The sequence below is a fragment of the Chelonoidis abingdonii genome, chromosome 3, assembly GCF_003597395.2.
Source record: "Chelonoidis abingdonii isolate Lonesome George chromosome 3, CheloAbing_2.0, whole genome shotgun sequence".
Taxonomy (NCBI): Eukaryota; Metazoa; Chordata; order Testudines; family Testudinidae; genus Chelonoidis; species Chelonoidis abingdonii.
The window spans coordinates 186,453,537-186,476,309 of NC_133771.1; the positions used below are offsets into that span (position 1 = coordinate 186,453,537).

The window sequence follows — 22,773 nt, forward strand, 5'->3', positions numbered from 1 at the left end:
GGAACTGAGGAGCGGCCGGGTCGGCAGGGGCATATATACGGTGCCGCAAAGGCGCCACGCCAGGGGGCGCCTGCCGACCCACCGGGTGTTGCTAGGGGAAAATTCTTCCGACGAACGTGCACGTGGCGCGCGCACACCTACTTGGAATGAATATGAGCAACACATCTCGAAGAACAACAGTTACAAAGGTGTGTGTCCGTCTTTTTTAAAATAGATACTAACACTGAGTGCATGATAAACACTGCCACAAATACTAAAAGTAATGCTTAATGCTAAAATTAAAAACTGTTTAATATGGTGAGCACAATCTGACCCTCAACGGCAAAACAAAACTAGTGTATATGTGTAAGAGCAGATCTCCTCCATAGAGTTTGAAATAGTGCAACAGGAAATACTATGTGGATTTGTGTTGAAGAACAGTCTGTAAATCTTATTATCAAACAAGTATATAAATTGTTTACCAAACAAAATCATTTACTAAACAAGATGTTTAATGTACTGGGATACCTTACAGATAGAACACCGTTGATTTTTGTCCAACATGCCCCAGAAAGTTTGTCACCAAATGCAAGCACCAGCCCATGAGAATGGTTGAAGAGGTGATGTTGAAACTTCAAAATGCAAGGCTATTATCAATTTTGCATGCAAGCCAAGGATTTTGGCAGGTCTGACTTGATAAAAAGTGAACAATTTTTTGCACTTCCTAAGTCCCATTTTTAGTAGATCTGTTTAACTGAGTTTCCTTTGGGATTGCCTCATCACCAAACCTCATGTCCCAAATCTTTGAAGATGTGGATGGTGTGGCAGAACTTGATTATTAGTTGATGTTGGGCAAAAATAATCAACATCACAACGAGAGCAAGCAATGTTCTGTAGCATACCAAAGAAGATAATCTTAAATTGACCATAAACAAATGCCAGATTTCTTTGACTAAAGTTAGTTATGAAGGGCACATGCTAAGTTCAACTGGGCATGAGATATAAACTTTTATGTATTGAGGCATAAGCCAGCTTCAAATTGCTGAGGGGTTAGGGAAAAATCTTTCATTATGAACTGGTAATTGTGGTAGATAGATCTGCAGTCTCTCTTCTACCTTCTAACGGATACCTTGCTGGCTATTGTCAGAGACCAAACACTAGACTAGATGGGTCACTGGTCTGATTCAATATGGCAATTTCTATTTTCTTAAGAAAGTTGAGGGCATTTGTACAAATATCTAAGCAAATTAATGCCATGATTAACACTATGTAATAAACAAGTGACATACAAGAGTGTGTATGAGACTGGTCATTGTTTCCTCTCTCCAGATATGACATGGTCAGGGTTACACTTTCACTCCATCACATGATGTGGATCAATATCCACTGACACCAGTTGTGACTGTGCCGGAAGTTTTTTTTGACAATCCTTTGTATAACAGAAGTCCAACGGTCAGAATGTCTCACTGTAGAACCTGCCGATAATATATATTGTGTATTGAAAATGTAAGAGGCAAGAGTTCATATTTACGTTGCTAAAGTCAGTGTTGAAATTTGAATCAAATTACTCTGATTTTTTTTCTTGCAGCTTCAAGGAAAGAAGCAGCATATTAGAGCGTTGCTCATTGACAGAGTCATGTTGCAGCATGAGGTAATGTACGTTTCTGTACTGCCAATTTTTTCTCACTACTATACTAGGAAATGTTAATCTGTAACATCTTATTTAACTAAAAGCATTCTCAGTCTCTGCAATAACTTTCCTCTCTTAGATTTGTAAAATTGCAAATGAAGCCTATCTCTAATTGGGATTTTTCTTCTTCCTTTAGCTGAGAACTCTAACTGTTGAAGGCTGTGAATATAAAAATATACACCAAGACATGATCAGGGATCTTCTGCGTTTGTCTACAAGTTCCTATGGTCAGGTAAGAATGTATTCTATGCTAAATTAATGCAGCCATGCATTTCATTTACTGAGCTTATTTTCAACTTGATATTTGCAGTGAAATGTAGCATAATATTGCTTTTAATTCCCTGGTAGAATTCAGTGTCACAGTGTCTGTTTTTTATTTCAGGCTTCAGTAATGTATGAAACATTTAATTACTCACATAATTCTTTCCAAGTTAGAAAATTTCAGTCGTGGTTAGGCCCAATATTTGACTGACTTTTGAAATTTGCAAAAGTGAGTTTTGTCCAATGAATTAAAGACTTGCTAAAGTCAGTATCAGCCGCACACACTCATCCAAAACCAGAATTGGGCCCATAGAATCTTTTGAGTTATTTATTAAACGTTAATCTCATTTGTATTAAGTGTTTCAAAAATGTGCCAGATTGACAGCTGTGGAAACTAAAGTCTTTAGTTCACAGAACAAATGCATCATGGGCCATGGCAAGACTAGCTGCTCCACACCATATCCCCCGGGTGCCTAAAATCTAATTTGGAGAAATCGTCAGAATAGTTGAGCCTTCATGTCTACTGCTGCTAATCTTTTAAAATAAAACAGGATAGATTTCTGTGCACTGACTCACCTTCCTAAGACCTGCACTTTAGTAATTGAAGAGAACTGGGATATCATTGCTTTGTATATCCTTTTGTGTACTTGAAGATGTGCTTGTCTTTCTACAGGTCAGAAATAAAGCTCAGCAAGCATTCTTCACAGCACTGGGAACATACAACTTTTGTTGCAGAGATATCATTCCTTTGGTTTTGGAGTTTTTGCGGCCAGACCGACACGATGTTACTCAGCAGCAGTTTAAAGTACTATCTCAGTTACTTATTTTCAGATCTGTCTTCAGTTTGTGTGTAAAATATTTTATGGTTAAAATACATGTGGTATGGTATAAAGATTTTATTAGCATGACTTTGAGATGGTTGAATTACTTGTGAATAGCTAACCCTAAAGTGACTTAGGCAGTCATCCCAAAAAAGTGCCCATAAAAATATTTTTATACCATACCCCACCTTCATGAATATACTGCATTTCATCAGGACCTCAGGAATTACGAATGCTTTCTGCTAATAGCTGTTCACTGTTGTTTCCCAATTAAAACAAAAAAATAGTACAAAGCAATAAAATCTCAGCGAATTGTTCTTAGTTCAGTAGTTTTTTTTTTTAGCAACCCTAGCCAAGCGGGAAAGGAAGGACAAAGAACTGATCAGCAGAAAATGTTATGCTGAGGCTATGTCTGCACAGCTCCACAATTCAGCCTACAGAGGTGTGAATAGCAGTGCACACCATTAGTGTAATCCTGTATGAAGAGGATTACATTAATGCGAACTAGGAACCTTTTTGTGTGTGCCTGCAATGTCCACACAACAGAGTTACAGTGCAACACTTTGCACACTTCTGTTCACACCACCCATAGTTCAAATTGCAGGGCAGTGTAGACAACCTTAAGAAACACAAATTTGTAATTTAAACTACCATAAAAAGGTTTGTAGAAAGGCCAGGTATTTGTTTATTCATTGTTGTTATTGAAATATGTTCTTTGGTTGTGAGGGAACTATTTCCATTCTATGAAAGAGAAATCCATTTAGTCTGTACTACTTGCACATACTACTAAAACAAATATTTAATAGTCAAGAATTGTTTGGAATATCTTGTATATATTAGTGATAAACTGGATGGTTCAATCTCAGTTCGTGTTACAATTTAATAATTGGTAAACTATAGAGCAATTAATTTTTATTCTATATGAATGACTGCTTTCTGTAACTTTTAGTATTACAACTCTTGTTTACTATAGGGTACCTTGTACTGTCTTCTTGGAAACCACAGTGGAGTATGCCTGGCAAATCTTCATGATTGGGACTGTATTGTACAGACTTGGCCAGCAATTGTTTCCTCTGGACTTAGCAAAGCTATGTCTCTGGAAAAACCATCTATAGTGAGACTCTTTGATGACCTAGCAGAAAAGATCCACAGACAGTATGAAACAATTGGACTGGACTTTTCAGTAAGCAAAAAAAATCACTTAAAAGCCAATATCACATTCGGAGGCTGTTTGACTTGTATTTGATCAAATAAGTCAGTCATTTAATAAATTTTACACGTTTTGGTTTAGCTTTGACTACTAATACTGGTATATTGATTTCATTCTGATTTCCAGTAGGCAAGAATATAGACAAATATATCGAAGACTGGAATATTATAGATTTCAGTTTCAGATTATTAGAATTTGACACTTTTTTTTTTAAATTTTTAGAGGCCAGTTGTGCAATGGGAATGGAAAATAACTGATCTTTTAGCTCTTGTCAGGTGTGGTCCCTCCTAATCAAGGTTGTTGTGCACTTGCAGGACAGAATGGGGAAGCTTGCACTGTCAGTACTTGTGTTGTATCTGTTCTCTTGTTAGTCTAACAACTTACACTATACTAAATTTACTTAATAAGTGAAACATGGGAACAGAAACCATTACCTTAAATATTTTAGCATTTTTGTTTAACCATAAAATCAGAGTTTGTGCATAGGCGTGTAATCATAGCTCTATCAGTATTTTAAAACTACTTAATTTTCCTCCATCTCATCATAACAAGACTACTGACAGCAGTGATTTCTGTCAAATAACAAAGGAGCAACCTGGATTGCCTCTCTAGAGAATTTTGCAAAATATAAAGGGAGGCTTATTTATATCTATGTGGAAGGGACGGTATGCACACTTCATTTGACTGCCTCTTTGGGAGCCTCCTTTTCCAAAAGGATAGCTAACATTCTTTGGCTGCTATTCAGTTAGAGATGTTTCCCTTCTCTCTCAACAGGTTCCAGAGAAATGTGTTGAGATAGCCATTCTAATGCAAAAAGCAAAAAACCCAAGCGCCAGCGGGATGATGCTTAGTTCAGAAGAGATTCAGTTAGGAATTCAACGACAGAAAGAAAAGAATGCTGAGACCTTGCAGTAAGTTAGATTGGTCTATGTAGATTTCAGTACCTATAGAAGTTGTAGTGCATAATAGTTTTTAATCGATAAACATACACAGTTCGTGAGCGATGATATAAATTTAATCTAAAATGGTACATTAAATGTAATATTTCAAGAGGATGTGCTGTTTTGAGGCTAATAATTATTTGTGACATCTGTGTGTAAGGTTTTCTCTAGCAAAAATGAAGCTGTTTAAAAGTAATCTCTTCTTCAGAACGTTTTTTATACATTAGCCTAAAAGCAACACTGAACTCCAACCATCTTTCTTTCCATTATTGCTTTTTTTAAATTTCTTATTGCAGCTGTCTTTCAGTAATCCTTAACTGCATTGAAAGGGACATCATTGACTTGTATGAGAACCTATATAGAATGGAATATTCCACATTCTCATCACCATAGTGCCTCAGCACTTTCCAGTAGTGTGTTCACAAAATGGCACTTCATCTCAATAGTTTGTATCAGTTATAGTTACAAGTACTTATTAAGATAACAGTACTTCAGACCAACGAAAACATTTTTTTCAATTGCTTTACTTTGTGCATTTGACTGCTTTGTTTTCAGTCACTTTGTTTGTGCTGGTGTACCCCTTCCGTCAGGTCTTCAGGAGGGTGCTCGCCAATAACAGCAACAGCGAAGCTGAAACAGAAAAGGCAGCAGTGGGCCTGAGTATGAGACAATGCAGTAATAAGGGAATATTGCTTACTTCTGGGGGAATTCTGCGCCAAAAAATAAAAAATTCTGCACATAATATTTTTAAAATTCTGCATATCAAAATAACACAATATAGTCAATCACACCAGTTTCAATTACTTTGGTAATTTATTTCAAAATACTTGTCAGCAAGTATGTCTGTAACAGTACAGACAACAAAAAAAGATTCAGGAAATGTTTTTTGACAAATAGATGCCTTACTGGGCATATTCATGCAGAACTTTAAATAATTAATTTAAACTACAATACAGAACCGTATTATCGGCCCCTCTCAGAAGCATGCAAAGGCTTAGGGGAGTCAGGAGTAAAGGAGGAGTTGAGGGAGAGGGAAGGAGCCTGGGAGTGAACCTGGAGGGTTGTTGGGTGTGGGTGTGAGATGTATGGAACAGGTTTTTTGAGTAGCAGGGAGGAATTGTTAGGGAGCCTCCCTCATGCAGACCCTGGCTGACCCCTAGCCTCTCCCATTCAGTCAGGCACATCTGCCCATGTCCCCATGTGTTCCTGCACCCTAATGTGTCCTTGCACCCTCTTCCCCCTGTCCCCATGTGTCCCTCCAACCCCACTCAGACACCACTCCCCCCATTCCTATGTGGCCCTGCATCCCCATTCAGCCACCCTCCATGTGTCTCTATATCCCATCTCTATGTGTCCCTGCACCCCCTCGGCCAGGCTCATCCCCATGTGTCCCTGCACCCTCTCTCATGTGTCCCTGTGCCCCTACTCAGCCACCCCCTTCCTCTATGTGGCCCTGCACCCCCTCAGCCAGCCTCCTCTCTCCTTCCCACATGTGGCCCTGCAGCCCCTCCCCGTCCTCCTATGGCTCTGTGCCTCCACTCCCATTCAGCCCCTGCCCCAGTCTGTCCTCTCCCATTAGCAGTTATGAACCCCAGTCTGTGACCCGCCAGCTGCCCCACGTGCTCCATTCTGTCTGTCTCCCCCCATATCTTTCTCCTGAGCTGGCCCCACCGGCAGGGCACTGCCAGGAAGGCAGCCTCCTCTCTTCCTTGTCTGGGAGCGTCTGCTCTGTTCTAGCACCACAGCATCCCCTGGTAGGCAAAAGGCATAACTGCAGCAACTTTCAGGCAGAAGTTATTTTCGGGGGGGAGGGGGGGGGAATTATGCGCACCACATGAATTATGTGCATGCGCAGTGGCTTAGAATTTCCTCAGGAATAATTGCTGCAATAGAAGAGAAGGAATGGATCAGACTTAAATCAATGATGTTGACATCTGGTTTGGAAATTCATATAGAGTGGAGGCTTGGGGGCAGTGTGGTGTGGTATAGAGGGGATGGAATAATAGAAACAATTTCCCAGTCCCTCCATGTCAGACAACCTTAATGGCGGAGTGTTCCCTGTCTCCCCGGCAACTGGGAGCAGACCAGATCTTTGCTCAGGACCTGGGCTAAGGATCTCCGCCCCAGGAAGATGCTTCCAAGAATCGGACACTGCAGGCTCCAGGACTCCCTTTGTAGCAGAGATTTCTCAGGATTTGTATTTAAAAAAAAAAAAAAAAAAAAAATTTTGTTTTAAACTAAATGCTCTGTTTCTTCATTGGTTTTGAGGTTTTTATCCTCAAAACTGCTAAATCTAGTCCCAACATTTTTTGCTTTCTGAGGAGGGTTTGAAGGACAACACCAATCATCCCTTCCCCCTTAGAAATGGGAGACAGAACGCCTCAGGAACCCAGCTCACAGCTAGCATGTTGGCAGGGTCCACAGTGAGACAGTTGAGTAGGCCACATGGAAGCTCCCTTCACTGAGATGAGGCCAGAATCAGTGGCATGGAACTGGGGATAATTTTTTTTTCAAACTCCTCTCCCCTCAGCTCTCCCCTAGGAATGAGGGTTGCATTTCCCACAGCTTTCAGAGCAAGCACGAAAGGTTCACTGGAGTCTCTTGAATCTTGAGATAAGAGTCACTGTTTGTAATCCCAAGGAAGAAATTCCTGTTCCCAGCCAGTGTGTAAGTAAGGTTCATGCTGAGATGGTTGAGAAGGCTGCAAAACATCCCCCTTCCCGCAAGCTGTTTTACCTGCAAGAGCTCAGCTGCCATGAAAGTGGGCAGCTCCTCAAACATTTGATACCAATGAGTAGGGCCCTACCAAATTCACAGCCATGAAAAATGTTTCACGGACCATGAAATCTGGTCTCACCCCATGCTCACCTTTCTTCTGTGCTGCCTTCAGAGCTGGGTGGCCGGCTGCTGAGCGGCAGCTGCTGGCCAGGCACCCAGCTCTGAAGGCAGTGCCCTGCCAGTATCAACACAGAAGTAAGAGTGGCAATGCCATACTATGCCACCCTTCTGTACTGCTGCTGGCGGTGTCTCTTCCATCAGAGATGGGCTCCTGGCCAGCAGCCGCCACTCTCCAGCTGCCCAGCTAAGCTTCCCAGAGTGCATGAACGGAGATCTAACTTAACAGGTGCTTATGTTTTTAGAAAATGAAAAATCCAAAAAAACTCAAACCTGCAAAGTTTATTCCTGGGAGAATTCTGCCTCACTGTGCATGCAAAGAATTTATGTCCTCTGCAGATTACTTTGCTTCCCTGCAGAAAAATGACTTTCTGATGGGGAAGCAAAGGGAAACCGCAAGAGCAGTCATTTTTGGGTGCCCAGGGCTGCCAGCAGAGAGATAAATCACTGTGGGACAGGCGGCGGGACTGGGGAAGTCCTGACTGCTGGCTCCTACTCTGCACCGGGCTCATCTGCTAGTCCTGGTTGGGCTGGGGAGAACAGGACTTCATCTTCCCCTGCACGGCATCCATGGCCAGGTCAGACCCACCCTCAGATTTCTCCTCAGGCAGCAAAGAAGCTCTGTAAACTCCCCACCCATTTCTCCTCAGCTGCAGGGAGTGGGATCACTGTATGGGGAGCTTCTCTCCCGTCTGCCCAATCCCTGTGCATCCAGACCCCCTCATACACAGATCTCCCCTGCAGAGCCCCACTCTCCCTGCACCTGGATGACCCCAACAAGCTACCCGCATCTGGATCCCCACTCCACAAAGTGCAACCACCTGCACCTGGATCCCCACCGCAGTGAGCCCCACTCCCCCATCATCTGGATCTCCCCACTGAATCCCCCAACACCTAGACCCCCCTGCCGAGATCTATCCCCCCCTACACCCAGACCCTGCACCGCTGAGCCCCAACCAACTTCATCTGGACCCCCCCTGCAGATTCTCATTATCGTTGCACCCAGAAACCCCCTAACAAGCCCCTGTGCATCCAGAGCACCTCCTGTACCCAGATTGCCCCTCACAGAATCCTCTCAACCCACATCTGGATCCCTCCACACTAAGCCCCTCTACACTCAGATCCTGCCTTGCTGAGCCTGCCTGCCCACACCTGATGCAGTTGGCATGGAGGGGCAGGGCCCTGGGGTGTTTCTGGGGCAGGCTCGGTCCTTGCGCTGTGCTACAGTTGGGTGCAGCCTCACTGCTGAGCCATGTTCCAGGGCAGGATCTGCAGAGTGATTTCCTACCTCTGTGCAGCCAGTGGCCTGTACTCCCCAATACCATGCTGGAGCCTCCACGTTTATTTGACAAATAAAACTTGCAGAATTTTAAAGTATTGTGCACAGAATTTTTGATTTTTTGGTGCAGAATACCCTTGTGTAGAAATTGAATAGCAATTTGTAATTGTTCTGTGTAATTGTTCTTGCCTTGTTTATGAGGGTGTGATTAAGGTGGAATGGAAATTCACTATCAAGATTTGTAACTAAAAAGTAAAAGAACTTAACCTGCCTAAGATGAAGCCTGCTGCACCCTCCTAAGTAAAGAGTATCATCATACCAGCTGAGGAAGCATTGCAAACCCACAGATGAGAATAAGGTTATTACTCAGGCCAAAGTTAGATATAGCAGGGTCAGCACTGGAACTATTAGCTGCAGTTTCTGATTGTGCAGTTCTGTGTTCATCTGGGAGGCCATTGGGAGGGTAGATAACCCCCACCCCAAAAAACAAAACTCAACAACCCATACATAAAATATACCTTAAACTAGATTTCTGTAGCAGCTTTTATGGGACTGATGCCTCTCCTGACTGTTGTTTGCTGCACATTCAGAACGTCCATATATGTGTTGGGGAGACAGCTATAGTTCCACTGAAAGAGATTGGAATTGCAAGCTAATGCTATTATCCTTCTAAATATTTTGTTGGTAAGCTCTTTGGAGGTCACTGAGGCTTTAGACAAGGGAATTGGTCCCTCCATTGTTCCAGTGAGAAAATCTTCAATCTGCCTCATCTCAGCAAGTGTTCCCTTTGAAGCTGTTGCTCTTGCAGGTTCCTGCACATTAGGAGGAGGCTTTTGCTATAAAAGGCCATGATTTCTTGGAAAACAATCCAACTCCAAAAGCTGCTCTTGATTTTTGGGTTTCCCGAGTCTGGGAAGATTTCCCCCTTGCAACATCCCTCACCCAGATTTCCTCTAAGTGGCATTTCAGGGTGGACCCTTATCTGGGAATGAACTACTCAGAAAAAGGATGCTTGAGATATTTATCATTTTCCCAAAGTAAACTAAAATAAACCGGCACTGTCTCATGCTGTGGACCATCAAGCTCACTCTTCCATTTCCAGCAGATGATTCTTCAGAAACTTGTTATTTGTGTACAATTGCTAAGAAGCTAAATGTTCAGCACTACTTAGAGAGGTAGCCTTGTTCGTGTCCTGAACATAAGCCTCCACTCTGTTACTCAGAGTTCTGTATCAAGAAGGAAAGTCATTGTTGGCCAGCTCACCAAGACACATGAAGAACCAAGGGAATGCCATCTAGATCAGTTAGCCTTTCAGTGCATTGTAGGCCCGTTTGGAAGTCTATTGATGGCCCTACTTGCATCTCAGTCCAGTTGGACTATCAAGAGGTGCTATGTGAGAAAGAGAGACACCAAAATGTAGGTTGTGGTCCCCTTATCTCAGAAGTGGGCGAAATGGCCTCCTTTATGCTCTCCCCTTTGCCCCGATCGTAAAGATGGTAAAGCAAATTGTGAAGGAGCAAGGCCACAGTAATTGTAACTGCCTTCTCATTAACTCCCAGATCTTGGTTCTCGGACCCAATTTAAACATAATGGGAACCTCCTCTCAAACTTCACACACATACACACACAATGGGGGGGCTGATGCTGAATCAAAATCCAGTGCTGTCTAACCCATCATCTGGAAAGGAATCAGTCATTCTTTTTGAGAAAGTGGTAAACATCCTCCTAGCATCTTGGAGGAGATTCACAGATTGTCTGTATATCATTTGAGGTTTAGATGTTGATGTTACAAGAGACACGTATCAGAGGAAAGTCTGCTAAAGCTAAGGATATTCTGGTGTTTTTACAAGATAGCCTGACCAGTGGACACATGGACAAGTCAATGACTTTAGGCATATTGCCCTGTAAAGAAACCCACGAGAGTCTCTCCTCATCAGCACATAACAGATGGCTGAGGACCACCATTCTTACCAATCTTCAGTCAAAACACAGATTCCTTTCATGATCTTGAGCTACATGCTACAAATCCTAATAAAACTGCATTTCATCTTCATAGTTGGTAGGTCTCTTTCTCCTCTCCCTGGAAGTATTTTGGCTACTCACCCCTTCCTGGTACGAAGAGGATTTTGGAGCTTGGTGTGCTCTCAATGAAGTCTCAATTATATGCTATATCAAACATAGTGAACTAACCAAACCTCCAGTGTAACAGCAGTCTTCCTTATATAATAGGAAATGGTATTGTTATCCTGGATGAAGCCAAACATCCTAAGGAAGTACAATTAATAAGTTAGAGGTGAACAAAGCCTACACAAGAATAAAGGTTTATATAGTGGAGGCATTTGGAGCCTGAAGTACAACTCCTCATTACCATGTACCACTCATTCTGTGGAAAAAGCAATAATTTTTTGGAAAGATCACACAAATTTTATGAGAAGATCTATAAAGCTACTACAGGACCTTCCATCCACATTTTTTCAAACACTGTAGTCAACATCCTCATCCTTGCTGAGGCAGCATTTGTTGGAAGGGTGTTACAGAACAGGGTTTCCCAGTAACTGTTATGTTTCTTTTCAATTCTGCATGGGTAAACTGAACCCTTCTCCCTAGGGATGGCTTACTGTTTTCTATATCCCACTAGGAAGATTATCTGACATGGAGGGAACTGAGAGAGGGGAAAAAATCAGCCTTACCTGTGAATTTTCATTCTAGGACATTCCATGTTATACAGTCTGACCCTTTCTTGGAGGGGATTGTATTATATCCAATTTTTGTCAGCCAAGGAGAGCCCTAGAATAGAAATTCACGGATAAGACAAGATGTTCCCCTGATTTGAGAGGATAGGGAGAAAGACTTGATTTCTTGGTATGGAAAAATTATCTGGGTTGGAGAGGGGAAGACTGGAACAAAACTGGTTGGGCACAGAGGACTCTGAATGGGTGAGATAGGTGACTTAAATTTTTCACTAAAAAGTACTAGAAGAGTATTAAGTAAAAAAAAGAGTTGTTAAACAATTGTAGAGCTCATTTCTCCCTGGTGCAAGGGAAAAGTTGCTAGGAGGAAGCTGATTACAACTCTTGATTGTGCATTGGTGCAGCATCTGGCTCTGGCCCGCTCCCATTATGTCCTCTACCTTCCCCGGCATGGCTTTAAGCCAGGGCTGGGGTCTGGCAAAGGATCCTCATCATCAAGCGTTTACACATCCGCAGAAAGTTCCCCTTCACATGGGGAATTGTCCATAGGCCATTTACAGCCAGAATCTGGCCACTTTGCAAAGTGGCCCGACAATACTGAAGAATCTAAAATAGAGCACCTTTTATTGGCATGGCAAAGCATAGTGTGTATCCAGGCAGATTATAAAGTACACAGAAAATGAGGCTCTGTACTCCTGATTCTTTTCTCTTATACCAGATTTAGGCAGGAAAATCTGTTTACCCCAGTTGAGTTATTCCTGCTTTCCATTAGTCTGTGTGAAGGTAAATCAGAACTTGTGGGCTTGTCAGTAATGTCAAAAACTGAGACTTGCATATCATCAAAATATTCAATTTTATCTAATTAGATAAAGACCAACTGGTGCATTCTAAGGAAATGGTTCCCTGATTTTCACACCTCCAAAACACAGTGTAGAAAATGCCACTCAGCTGGGCAAACTAGCTGCCTTTTAAGGCCTTATCTGGACAAAAATTTAAAGGTACAGATGCTCCCCAGGTTATGCAAACTCAACTTATGCAAATCCGCACTTATGGAAAAAGTTCCGTAAGCTTTTTTTGGCGCGATTGTCAGGTATACGTCCCCGACTTAAACAAATTTTGACTTAGGCAAGGCGTTCTGGAATGGAACTCTTGCATTAAGTCAGGGAGTGTCTGTACTATGTTGGATCACGTTAGTTAACTTACTCTAAAACCTAAACTTCTAGTCAAGTCAAGGCAAGTTAAAACTTAATCTCAACCCTTTCAGTATATGCTAAAATATAGCTTGCCATTTTTTGACTCGAGTTTGAAGGTTTTAATTAGACTTAGCTGACTAGCATGATCCAACATCACACCTTGAAATCCTAGTCTAGACAGAGATACAGTGTGGAGGAATCACCGTAATATTCCTCCCTTGACTCAGCAGCGATTCTCTCCCCTCCATTCATTCTTCTCAAAAAATTAACATGACATATACACAGTATCTGTAGTGTTAATTTAATTACTAGACATTGTCTGTACTATTTATATCCGTTGTGAGAATGAAGAGAAAATATAATGCCTTATTTTGTTCATATAAAGATTCTTTTAAACAGTTCTCTCCATGATGTCTAATTGTTGACAGTATACTTCAAGTCTGTATACTTATTTTACTTTTGTTTGTTTTTTCAGAAACTATGAAAATTTGGTCAACATGCTGTTAGATTGTGTGAATCAAAGAAATCTGTAAGTTTGCCTTTCTCTGAACCTCTTTTTGTGCTAGTATTTCTGAATTTAAAAAATGCACAGTAAAATAGATAGCTTAGATGACTGGAAATAACATATGCAGCCTTACCTGTGCAGGACTGGTTAAAATGCAGTTTAGATCAGTAGTGATCAAAAAGTTGTGCTGTCTGACATGAAACGTTTGGCCTTGGCCTACTTCTAATGGACAAGAATCAACATCAGTTGGCATGGATATAGGGACAGAAGGGCCATTTGTAGGGATGTTCAACTGTCTCTCCCAATTGAACAGGAAAGTGTCAGGTCAACATGAGGAATCCTGCATTGCTGTCATCCATCCAATGCCTGAATTATAGGTGAATGCGGCCTTATAGTAATTAATAGTTATTTTCAATATCTCTGTCCGTTCCTAACTATTTCTGAGTTCAATTGTTTGTCTAGCATAAAGATGGCAATGAAGTTCAAGTACTTATAAAATACTGTTCACCAGATAATTTATTTTTAAAATACTACTAACTAAATAAAGAGATGTGAGATCTAATTCTCAGTTGCATTAAGGTAATTTTACACCAGCCTACAAGTGTAAAGAGCCTTTAAGTGGATGTAGTTTGCACCCACTTCAAGGCCCATTTTCTCTCCCCAAGTGATGTAGAGGGGCCTTCTTTTATTAAGACTGAGGCCCATATAGTGTAATTGTAGAATAGAACATTAGTTTTATGATGGTTAGATAGACCTGCTTAACAGATGGTTTTTTGATTTTACCTATATTTTGATAACCTTTTCTGGACAACAGTGTTACATGCAGCATTCCACTGTTCATTGTATATGTTGTTTTCTAGCCCCTGGAAGTTCGAACACATAGGCATTGGCTTTCTGTCTCTCCTCCTGAGGGATGATAAGATTCTGCCTGTCCGTGCCATAAGATTCTTTGTGCAGTGTCTCAACCACGATGCAATAGTGGTTCGCAAGGTAAAGATGGCACATTGATTACAATTTCTCTTGCTTTTCCAATCCCTGATCAAATGTTTGTTGTTGTTTTGTTATTTAGAGGCTTCAGTTAGGGAGCAGGACCTTGTTTACACATATACAAGTCCATCGCCGAAATTGCATATGATCTTGGGAGTCCTGTGGCAATGGCAGGTGATCTGAGGGCTTTTAGATGAGCAAAAATGTGTACTATTAATTTTGTTTATCCTGCTTGTCAGTGAGGCTTGGAAACACTTTCAGCATTGCGGGGTGTTGCTGGGAAGAGGAAACTAGATGGCAGGCTTCGTGCTATGGCATGCTGCGTGGAAGAGGTTTAATTCTGTGTCTCATGCAGTGTTCCCTCTAATTTTTTTTCCCACACATGTGCAGAATGAATTTTGTTATGTGGACCAGTATGGAGATGATGTGTAACACATCACCTCCATATTGGTCCACATAATAAAATTCATGTGGCGGGGATGGGGCCGAGGGGTTTGGAGTGTGGGAGGGGGCCCAGGGCTGGGGCAGAGGGCTGGGGGGTGAGACCTCTGGGGTGGGGCCGGGGATGAGGGGCTCAGGGCTGGGGCAGAGGATTGGGACGTGGGGGAGTGAGGGCTACAGCTGGGGATGAGGGGTTTGAGATGCAGGAGGAGTCTCTGGGCTGGGGCAAGGGGTTGGGGTGTGGAGCGGGGAGTGAGGGCTCCGACTGGGGACGTGAGCTCTGGGGTGGGGCCAGGGCTTGGAGTGCAGGCTGCCCCAGGGCTATGGTAGGGAGAGAGGACTCCCTGCAGCTCTCTCTCTCTCTCTCTCCGCAATAGCACCTGGGCTCGGTGGAGGGGGAGCGGGGGGAGAGGCGCCTCTCCCCTCTGGGACAGGTCCAGGGCTGGAGCTGTGGGATAGGTGCATCTCCCCTGGCCTCGGCAGCTCTGCGGCTGGGGGAGAGTGTCCCTTCTTGCTTTTCGCTGACATGGCAGCTCTGGGGTTGGACTGGGTTGGGGCTGGGAGAGGGGCACCTCTCCCCATCGTGACAGGTCCAGGAGCTGAGGGAGAGGCATCTCTCCACTCTGCAGCCCTGAGCGCCTGCGCGGCACTTAATGGGCTGCTGTGCGACTGTGCAGCTTAGAGGGAATTTAGGTCTCGTGTTCTCTGTGATGAGGGGGCTGAGATGGCTGTGGAGGAAGTAATCTAATCTGCTAGTGTGACTAAGTGCCACATAATGATGTTGACAGACTTTAAAGGGAGTGTTATTCACCATGCACTTGGGAGGATGAGGATTAGTGTGCAGAGGCAATCAAAAAAGCGAACAGGATGTTTGGAATCATTAAAAAGGGGATAGAGAATAAGACTGAGAATATATTATTGCCCTTATATAAATCAGTGGTATGCCCACATCTCGAATACTGTGTACAGATGTGGTCTCCTCATCTCAAAAAAGATATACTGGCAGTAGAAAAGGTTCAGAAAAGGGCAACTAAAATGATTAGGGGTTTGGAGAGGGTCCCATATGAGGAAAGATTAAAGAGGCTAGGCCTCTTCAGCTTGGAATAGAGGCGACTAAGGGGGGATATCACATCAGTGATGTGGAGAAAGTGGATAAGTAAAAGTTATTTACTTATTCCCATAATACAAGAACTAGGGGTCACCAAATGAAATTAATAGGTAGCAGGTTTAAAACAAATAAAAGGAAGTTCTTCACGCAGCGCACAGTCATCTTGTGGAACTCCTTACCTGAGGAGGTTGTGAAGGCTAGGCCTATAACAGCGTTTAAAAGAGAACTGGATAAATTCATGGTGGTTAAGTCCATAAATGGCTGTTAGCCAGGAAGGGTAACGAATGGTGTCCCTAGCCTCTGTTTGACAGAGGATGGAGATGGATGGCAGGAGAGAGATCACTTGATCATTGCCTATTAGGTTCACTCCCGCTGGGGCACCTGGTGTTGGCCACTGTCGGTAGACAGATACTGGGCTAGATGAACCTTTGGTCTGACCCAGTACAGCCGTTCTTATGACTATGACTTGAATGACTAGCCAAATCCTTGCACTGAAAATGTGAAATGGATGAATTAATCTTCATTCTCCTTTTTAGATGGCTATCTCAGCTGTTGCTGGCATCCTCAAGCAGTTGAAGAGAACTCACAAAAAGGTGGCCATCTGCCCTTATGAAGTCAGTAAGTGTTTAAGAAGAGATTTCAGATCCTAAATACCTAAATTTATCCTGAAGCTTTCAGGAAATATATTTTCCCACCTACCTTACCAATAGAAAACACATGGTTCTCTGTTATTATGGTATAAACAAAATGGGTAACCTAACTAAAACATTTTTCACTTGCCTTTAAAACAAAATGTATTCACATCTAACAAGTAGATGTGTACTTGTAATTCATTCAGCTGGTTGTAGGGAGGGTCGTGTGTGTGTGTGTGTGTGTGTGTGTGTGTGTGTGTGTGTGTGTGTGTGTGTGTGTGTGTGTGTGTGTGTGTGTGTGTGTGTGTGTACACATTTTATATATAGACACAGAGCCTGATCCTTCTCCCTTTGAAGACAGTGGGAGCCTTGCAATTAACTTGAATAAGAACAAGATCAGACTTGCATATGCTATTAGGTGCCTCTGCTTTCTGTTCATTCCTTATTCCTTTTATCATCCAAATTATGATGAACACTGTATATAAAGAAATGTTAAATAACATTATTTTTATATTATTTCTATATTTGTCAGTGGGACAGATTATTTATTTTTCTTGGTTCCATGGGTCCTATGAACCCAACATTCAGTTATTTTAAACATTTTAAACCTGAGTTGAGGAAGTTCTTTCCCTTTTTGTGCATGCATGCATTACAAATAAGAACAGGTAGAGAACTTCACCTGTACCTTAAACAAGACTTCACAGGCTCTAGTGTTGTTTATGTCTTTTTTACTACAGGATTTCAGTGTGCTGTTTTGACTTCTCTCAATGGTGCTTCATAGTACACCACACATGAAGGAAAAATCAAATCTCTTCTTAATATTAGTAGGGGTTAGTTAAAGTTGTAAATCTTGTGATTTAATAGTATCTTTGTAACAAATTTTCTTCGTTTGAAAAATTGATGTGCTAACAAGTTGACTCCCTACTTCAAACTACATGCTTATCCCTTTCTGTATTGCACCACCTGTGACCAAAACCTTCTCAAAAACAAGATATGGAAAATGAACTGGAAGCTGGAAGATAAATGTAAGCAGAACTGCTGGAGGATGAGCAGCATTCAAAGAAGTATTTGAAAGAAAATGTTGGTCTTTTGAACTGATTCCCAAACAAATTTTACAGATATTGGTCCTTTCTAGACTAGACTTCTTGGTTGCGTTATAACTCTAGTTAACTGATATGATTGTAAGCACAAGTTTGTGCTCCATGACTAAGGTTGCTACTGTACATGTTTTTGAAGGATAATCGATTATTATTTTTTTTTATGTAAAAGTTCTGAGCAGTCTGCAAGGTACTCAGTATGCACTACCAGCTGTTCAGTTTTATGGGCTCAGGATCATCCCGGATGTCCTGGTTTTTTTGTACCTCAGAGGTACTTGTTCCTAGCCGTGAAGTGTCTATATTTGCATTTACAGTTGTGTTCGCTAACTCCACTTAATTTCCAATCAGTTAGCTCTAGTTAGAATAGAACTAAAAACTCTAGTTTAGCAGGTCCTATTTGTACAAAGGTATTGTTGTTAAACTTCTGTGGAAAATTTCATATGGAGGAATTTCTACAAGTGACACGCAGACTCTTGAAATGGCTCTCTCATGAAAAAGCTGACAGTAAATTATAACCGTGAGGGTCTTTTAACAAGTATGGGCTTGTGAGCAAATCTGATATAACATTATTTCATCTTGAAAAATAGGTGGAGTCCCCAAGCCTTCCAGCATTCAGGCTGGTGACAGATCTGATAACCAGTGGCTGCATTTCGATAGTGAAAGTTTACCAAAGACTAAACAAGCTTGGGAGTCATGTTGTTTTGTGGAGAAAACACACTGGGGATACTATACCTGGCCTCAGTGAGTACTATTAAATTATGTGCATTGTGGGCAAAATTGTATAAGAAAAACAAAGTTTGACTAATACTGTTGAAGTTAAAGGGACACTATTAGATTACAAATATTTTTAATTTTCTTAACTATAATTAAAACTGAATTTTTTTTGCACTTCTCCAGGCATGTACAATGAAAATAGTCTCCATTTCCATGTTTATTGCAAATCAATTTCCAGCCAGTTGTGATGTAAGCTTTTTGTGTGCTGCAAACATTGTGGGGAATATTTTTTGTTTAACTATTTCTGTTGGAATTGCATCTCTTAGTCTTGGATTTTATAAAAGCTTGTTTTACAGTCAATCATTACAAAAATTTTGGGGGTCTAAATTTGTCCCAGTAATGCCCTTTTTAAACACTAGGTTTGAGAAGTGTTTATTGTCATCAAATTAAGCTCATGTCACATGGTATGAAAGTATAGAGGATTACTGAAAAGCATGTGCATGGAATGGTTGAAATGTGAAAGGGTCAGTATGGATTCATGCTGGGAAGGACACAATTAGTGACATATTTGCTCTATGAATCCTCATGAGAAGTTCAGAGAAAAGAGACAGCAACTGGGTATAATCTTTGTGGACTTGAAGCAGGCATACATTCATCTGATTAAAGTTTGTGACAGAGGTGTGCCAGAAAGATATGTCCACTTGAACCAGGATATGTATGAAGGAGTGATTGCTGTAGTCAAAACTAAATTGGGCTTCCGTAGAGAATTTCCAGTAAACATTAGCCTACGCTGAGTGTCAGCATTGAGCCTCTTTTTATTTGCAGTTGTTATGGATGTGATGAGAATATACAAAGTTGGAACCAGCTTGGAACATATTTGCTGATGACTTGGTAATACATGTGGAAGATTGTGAGACCTGGCAAGCCAGTTTTGAACAGTGACAGTATAGCTTTGAGCAGGCAGGGCCTAGCGCCAATGCTGGTAAGACTGAGGGTATCATGAATGAGGGAGAAGGACTCACCATAGAGGAGAACGCAGGCAGAGAGATTAGAAGAGTGGAACAATTTAAATACCTAGGATTACTTGTTGATGATGATAGTACCCTCAAGTGATGCCCAGCATTACACTAAAGCTGTATAGTGCAAATGGCGGGAGCTGACTTCAATTCTCTGTGACAAAAAGATGCTGTTAAAGTGTATAAAACTGTATTTGACCCATCTTAATGTACAGAAGAGAGACTTATCCAGTCACAAGAAAAGAAATCTGTATGCTCTTCACCATAAAAATGAAGATGTCAGGATGATCCAGTGGTTGGACACTTCATGATAGGGAACAGAAGGAAGTTGTAAGAGGGCCTAATGTGGGTTGCTCCAACTGAAGACAAATTTAGGAAGACTATTATACATTCATATAGGCATATCCAACAGAGACCAGAGTGTTATGTCAGTAGGATGGCTCTCGCAGTGAGTGTGGATGGAAGATGCCCAAAGGGGAGACCAAAGATGCTGGATATCAGCAGATGTCAAAGAGATCAGTCTGCACAACAGCCTGGTGTACAATCATGTGTTTTAGAAGAAGGCTATATGTGTCACCAACCCCAAATAGTGGTGGCAAGAAAGAAGAAATTTGCTTTAGATTTTGGTGTTCAAGACCACAAATTTAATTTGATATCAGTATATAAAATATAGAGAATTAATGTAATTGTTTTTTGTTCTTTCATTTATTTGGGAAGTATGCTAATATATATTTCCTCTAATATTTAGAAATATGGTAGTTTATGCTTCAGCTGAGCAACAGCCAAAGCTTGGGAGGAGGAGAGAGGAGTTGTCAGAGGTAAGCATGCCAGGATTTTTTTTAAGCTCTTTTGAAAGTCTGGATTGTTCTATTTCAAGACTAGCACAGATTATTTGACTTTTAAGTCATCAGAGCACTGAACAATCATCAAGATAATATTTGAAATAAGTTGATGGCCACACTGAATGGCTAATTACTAGGGCTGTCAATTAATCATGGCTAACACATGCAATTAACTCAAAACAAATTAATTTGTTAATCACACACCAGGGTGCCATGCTCAGGGGGGCGCTGCTGCCTGCCCTCTCCTTCTGCCGGCCTGCTCCACTGCTGCTCCCACCTCCTCCTTCCTTCCCCCATGGAGCTGCCACTGGCCAAGCTGCTCCAGCCAGGGAACCTGCCTGCTGCACAGAGCAGAGGAGTGGGTGGTATCTGGGTGTCCCTGTGTACTCGTTTGCTGCTGATCTGGGGCTGGAGAACACAGGGAACCTGGCTGCTGCTGCTAGCCTTAGGGGTGGGCAGGCTGGGCCACTCCCCAGGGCACAAGGGGCGCCTCTGGAGCAGGGTGCCCCCCCCCCCCCGCTGTGCTCTGCTCTGCAGCTGCCACTGCTCCTATTCCCCACCCCAAGGTGCTTGGCACCAGGAGCCGCCTGTCTTCTGTGCAGAGTGGGAGAGGTTGAGTACCCTGCCTGTGTACCCGGTCTCTGCTAAGCTGGGGTGAGTTGACAGGGAGCCTCTGGGTCAGGAGTGGGAGCAGCTGGTGCTGTCTGAACAAGTTTCAGGCTGGGAAGTGCTCTGCTTAAAGAGACAGTGTGCTGAACACATTCACTTCCCCCAACACACACAAACTGTCTCACAGAATCCCTCAATGTGCACGCACACTCTCTCTCTCACACAGTTTGTCTTTCACCCACTTACTCCCCCAACACACGCGCACACACACTCTCTCTCTCTCTCTCTGTCTCACATGTTCACCCAACACACACACACACACAGTCTCTCATACACAAACATGCTTCCCCCCCATATTTACGTGATATTCTGTTATTAATAGTGAAATTAAAACTGCAATTAATCACGATTTATTTTAATCTTGCAGTTAATTGTGATTAATATTTGTAATTGTTTGACAGCCCTACTAATTACCAATTTTGCTGATTATAGTTGATAGTGTCAGCAAGGAGGTGAGTATGGACACTGAACTTTCTACCCTAAAGGTGGCTCTTCCAGAACAGATTTGATGCATAATGGCAACATGATGTGGGAAGGCCTGTTACTCCCGTTCTGTGGATAAACAGGATTTCTGCCTCAGATGCTATCAGACCAGCCCTTTCACAATCATTACTTTTATCTGAAACTAAAGTTTCTTAGTCTATCGTTATCATGCTAAATAAGACTTAAAATTTGTTTTTAATTCATGTAACCAAATATATATTTTTGCAGATGTTGCGCCATCTCTAACCTTCCTCTTTTGAGAAAGGTTAGTGAGTCCTAGAGCTGCCTTGCAGTACCATCATCTTGATCCTTCCAGTCTGCTAGTTTTGGTAGTCGATCTCCTCCTGATGTCGAGCAAAGATCAGATAATCTAAAAGTCAATCAGTTGCCTTCGATGCCTCTGCCACATTGTGGTGTTTGATGTACTTGCTGATGCTGGTGTGGGTGTGGACTGGTGGAGTTTCCTTGGAATGCAAAGACTTGACTGAATTACTGATGGTATTGGTGCCTATTATTAAAAAAAAAAGAGAAAAAAAAATGGAGAGGCATCTAGAATTATGTAGTGGGTTCACAGCAGTATATGCATTATGAAACAAAGTATTTCTGAGATATTTTAATCCTTTCCAGTCAGGCATAGTCTGGATTTGTAGAGACATATAAAATAGGAATATAGAATTTGACTTCCAGGTGTATGCAAAATATGTGGACACCCTTTTAAACATGTGAGTAATCCCACTGACTTAATTTGGACATGCTTAAAGGTAAGGGTATTCTCAAGTGCCTTACTGAATTGGAGCTTCTTTGAGGGGAAAGAATAAAAATGAGAAATTACTGAATGTGTGAAACCAAAATAAATTTTAAAAAATACTATGGAAAATTGCTATACAGGGGACCCAAGTTTCAGATTAGTTGGGATACATTTTGCTTAAAAATTTGACTGTGTCAGTGCCCTCATAGTTTCCCTGATACGTGATACATGAAATGATGATAACGATTTTGAAGTGATCAGGAGAGTGCTCATGAGTACAGAGCTGGTGCACCATAGTCAGTGCCATTGAAAATGGCCGCTTTGAAGGCATTATGTTAGTGGAAGGAAAGATGGCCCAACATCACTATAGGAGTAAAAGTCTCTTGGCACTAAGGCTACGTCTACACTGCACGATTATTTCGAATTAGCTTAAACTGATATTACAAAACAGATCTAATAAAATCGGTTTAGCGCGTCCACAGTGGGATCACGAAATCGATTGTTTGCGTCCATGGTCCAAAGCTACCATCGATTTCAGGAGCGGTGCACTGTGGGTAGCTGTTCCTCAGCTA

At 42.0% G+C, this 22,773-nt stretch overlaps 1 protein-coding gene across 1 annotated transcript in view; it reads left to right on the forward strand.

Annotated features, from left to right (window-relative positions):
* The window catches only part of PSME4 (proteasome activator subunit 4), a 228,449-nt gene that overhangs the window by 151,935 nt on the left and 53,741 nt on the right, over positions 1 to 22,773 (forward strand). Inside the window, exons 26-35 of the mRNA XM_075064374.1 lie at positions 1,568 to 1,630; positions 1,806 to 1,901; positions 2,604 to 2,735; positions 3,725 to 3,934; positions 4,736 to 4,872; positions 13,435 to 13,488; positions 14,325 to 14,454; positions 16,537 to 16,618; positions 18,317 to 18,470; positions 20,208 to 20,277. Of these exons, the coding sequence (XP_074920475.1) occupies positions 1,568 to 1,630; positions 1,806 to 1,901; positions 2,604 to 2,735; positions 3,725 to 3,934; positions 4,736 to 4,872; positions 13,435 to 13,488; positions 14,325 to 14,454; positions 16,537 to 16,618; positions 18,317 to 18,470; positions 20,208 to 20,277 (1,128 nt within the window). The remainder of the gene's footprint in view (positions 1 to 1,567; positions 1,631 to 1,805; positions 1,902 to 2,603; positions 2,736 to 3,724; positions 3,935 to 4,735; positions 4,873 to 13,434; positions 13,489 to 14,324; positions 14,455 to 16,536; positions 16,619 to 18,316; positions 18,471 to 20,207; positions 20,278 to 22,773) is intronic.